Source organism: Ziziphus jujuba, chromosome 1, assembly GCF_031755915.1.
Source record: "Ziziphus jujuba cultivar Dongzao chromosome 1, ASM3175591v1".
In the NCBI taxonomy this organism is placed as follows: domain Eukaryota; kingdom Viridiplantae; phylum Streptophyta; class Magnoliopsida; order Rosales; family Rhamnaceae; genus Ziziphus; species Ziziphus jujuba.
The window spans coordinates 43,805,836-43,808,950 of NC_083379.1; the positions used below are offsets into that span (position 1 = coordinate 43,805,836).

A 3,115-nucleotide genomic window follows, 5' to 3' on the forward strand; every position below is an offset into this window, starting at 1 on the left:
CATGTTGATATTATTTATTTAAATTTTGAGATTTTAACATGAATTTTATTGTATTCTTTTATATATTTTAAATTGAGGTTTAAAATCTATTAAAATGTTCCTTTGATTATCATTGATTTAAACAATAAATTTTATAATTTATATACTGAGTTTATTTTTGTTTTATGCCAAATTTCTTTAATACAATTTTATTTACGATTTTATTTATTTTATCTAGTGATGTTTATTCTAAATTTAATTATTGGATTTTTAAAATGTTTTCAATGTATATATTGAGTTCTAAATTAATATTTGTATTTATATGCATTCTAAATTATTGCATTCTGTTTAATTTGATATTTCCTTCATTATTTTTTTATGTAAAATTTATTGTGATTTTGCTTATTTTATTTATGACATTTTGTGTACAATTTAATAATTGTTATTAAAATTATTCTTGTTTCTTATTATACATTCTAGATCTTTAATTTAATGTATTTTATTTATAATTTATTTAATTAATTATTCCTTGATTTTTGGGATGTAATTATTGGGTTTTGTGAAAATGTTTTAAAAGGGAAACATTTCTAACAGAGTGAATTATGAGAGTTTTGAGAGAAAACATTATTTCAAATATTTATTATAATTATTTATTTAATTATTTGGTATTGATTAATTAAGTTTCTTTTATTGTTATATTTTTAATATTATAATTGTGTAATAGATTGGGTCACTCACTGATATGATTAGTATCTCATGTTTTTAAATTCCGTTCCCCTAAGCCCATGTTGGGAGACGTTGATTGTCTGGGCCGAGCCCGACGTCTCAGTTCATTGCCGAAAGTCCAAGAAGCATTTTCTCCCTTTTTCCTCTTCATATTGTATTGCTTCATCTGTCATTGTATTAATTTTATAATTATTTGTATGATGCTCTGTTTACGGATTGGATAGATACTTGTTTAATTGCTTACTGATTCCCTGTTATTATTTCGGAGCGCTGTAAATTTGTGGAAACAAATTGTAGTAAGGTGGGAGGAAAAATGGGATGTTTCTAGAAGTATTTTTCGTGCAAAAAAATATTGTGGTAAGTCCAACCCTTAGGGGAGGTTCTGCCAAATTTTTTATTGGAGGGTCCAGTATGGTTTTCCTGGGATTAGAGGTCCTGATAGAAATTCTGAAGAAGTTTAAACTCGAAGAATGCAAAGAAATGAGTACTCCAATGAACTCATAAGAAAAGCTTTGTAAAGAAGATGGAACAGAGAAGGTTGATCAGGCATATTTCAGAAGTCTGATTGGTTGTTTGATGTATCTCACATCAACTCGGCCTGACATTTTGAATGCTATAAGCATTTTATCTCGGTTTATGCATTGTGCAAGTGAATGGCATCTCAAGGCTGCAAAGAGGGTGCTTAGATATGTGAAAGGTACATGTGACTTTGGCATTAAATTCACAAGGAGCAAAGAGTTCAAGCTAGTTGGTTACTCAGATAGTGATTGGGGAGGTTCAGTAAATGCTATGAAAAGCACTTCAGGCTACTGTTTCACACTTGGCTCTGGTGTTTTTTCTTGGAGCTCTAAAAAACAAGAAATTGTAGCTCAATCTACTGCTGAAGCAGAGTTTGTTGCTGCAACAGCTACTATTAATCAAGCCTTGTGGCTTAGGAAGATTTTAATCGATCTTAACATGGAGTAGCACGAAAGCATGAAAATTCTTGTTGACAACCAAGCTACTATAGCTATCTCACAAAATCCTGTATTTCATGGAAAAACTAAGCACTTTAATATTAAGTTATTCTTCTTAAGAGAGGTACAGAAAAATGGAGCTGTTATTCTTGTCACTGCAAAACAGAAGACCAAGTTGGAGATATTTTTACCAAGCCACTGCCATTTAGCAAGTTTGAATTTTTTAGGACAAAACTTGGTGTTTACAGTTCCTAAAGCAAGGAGGAGTGTTAGAAGTTGTGTTTAGGACTGCTGATGTGGAGTCATAAAAGTTGCCTAGTTGAATGTTTCAAAGTTGTTCCTGGTTTTCTGCTGTTATTTATTTATTTATTGTTTTGTTATTCATGTTTGCGGTCATGGCATAATCTTAGGATCATGATGTTAGTGGGCTGTTATTAATTAGGCTTTAAATTATAATGATTCTGTTGTAAAAAAGGATCAGTTAGCTTTGCTTCAATATATGTTGCTCTCTATTTTATATTTTGCCTTTGATATAGCATTTTAATGTTCTTCTTTTCTGGTTTAAATTTACTACAGGATCAACCACACTTCTAGTATCTCCATAGGCAAAACTACGTGAAAATTAAGATCTAGCAGTACTAACTTAGCTATGCTAAGAAACAAACGCGTCTGAAAAAACAAAACCGTGATTTTGAGGCTAATGCGTCAATAAAAATTCAATAAATATACGACGCGTCCAAAAAATATTGACGTCAAATGGTCGCTAGAAACAACAACACATGACACTACCGTTCAACATCGCTGGATATGCGATTGAACAGAGTTTTCTTTAATACTGTGCATATATTTTATCTAAATTGTATTGTTTAAATGCTAAACTCATGCAAAATGATTAACCAACTACTTATCTATATTTACATAATAACAAAATTTTAATTATACGAGGTTGTTGTTCAATTATATAATTTTTCATGTACAATTTATTTTCTGTTAATTAAACTTGCGAATCTCTTGTATTTTTTCTTTTTTTTCCACTTAGATAAAGGTAACAGGTGATGCAACGAATTCATTCTGCGTTGCCTGTTCACTTAATTTTTATTTTTTAATCAATGTGATTTTCTTTCAACTTTAAATAATGAGTCAAAGGATTTGAGCAATATAACTGAGGTGTTTTTGTTTTTGTTTTTTTTTTTAAAGATAAAGTGAACAGACGATGCAATAGATTCATTCTAGGTCACCAGTTTGATTTTTTTTTTTCAATCTGATTTTCTTTTGACAATAAATAACCAATGAAAATATTTAAGCAATATAACTGAGGTGCTTTTTTTTTTTTTTTAAAAGATAAGCAAACAGGCGATGCAACGTCTTCATTATGCGTCGCCTGTTACCCTTTTTTTTTTTTTTTTAATCAATGTGATTTTTTTCAAGTTCAAATAATTAGAGAAAATATATAA

At 29.6% G+C, this 3,115-nt stretch overlaps 1 protein-coding gene across 1 annotated transcript; it reads left to right on the forward strand.

Annotated features, from left to right (window-relative positions):
- The first annotated feature begins 1,281 nt into the window (after positions 1–1,281).
- Positions 1,282–1,671, forward strand: LOC125420935 (secreted RxLR effector protein 161-like). The gene has a single exon (XM_048468498.2). It carries the CDS (start codon positions 1,282–1,284, stop codon positions 1,669–1,671), a length of 390 nt encoding a protein of 129 aa, XP_048324455.2.
- Positions 1,672–3,115: the final 1,444 nt, after the last annotated feature.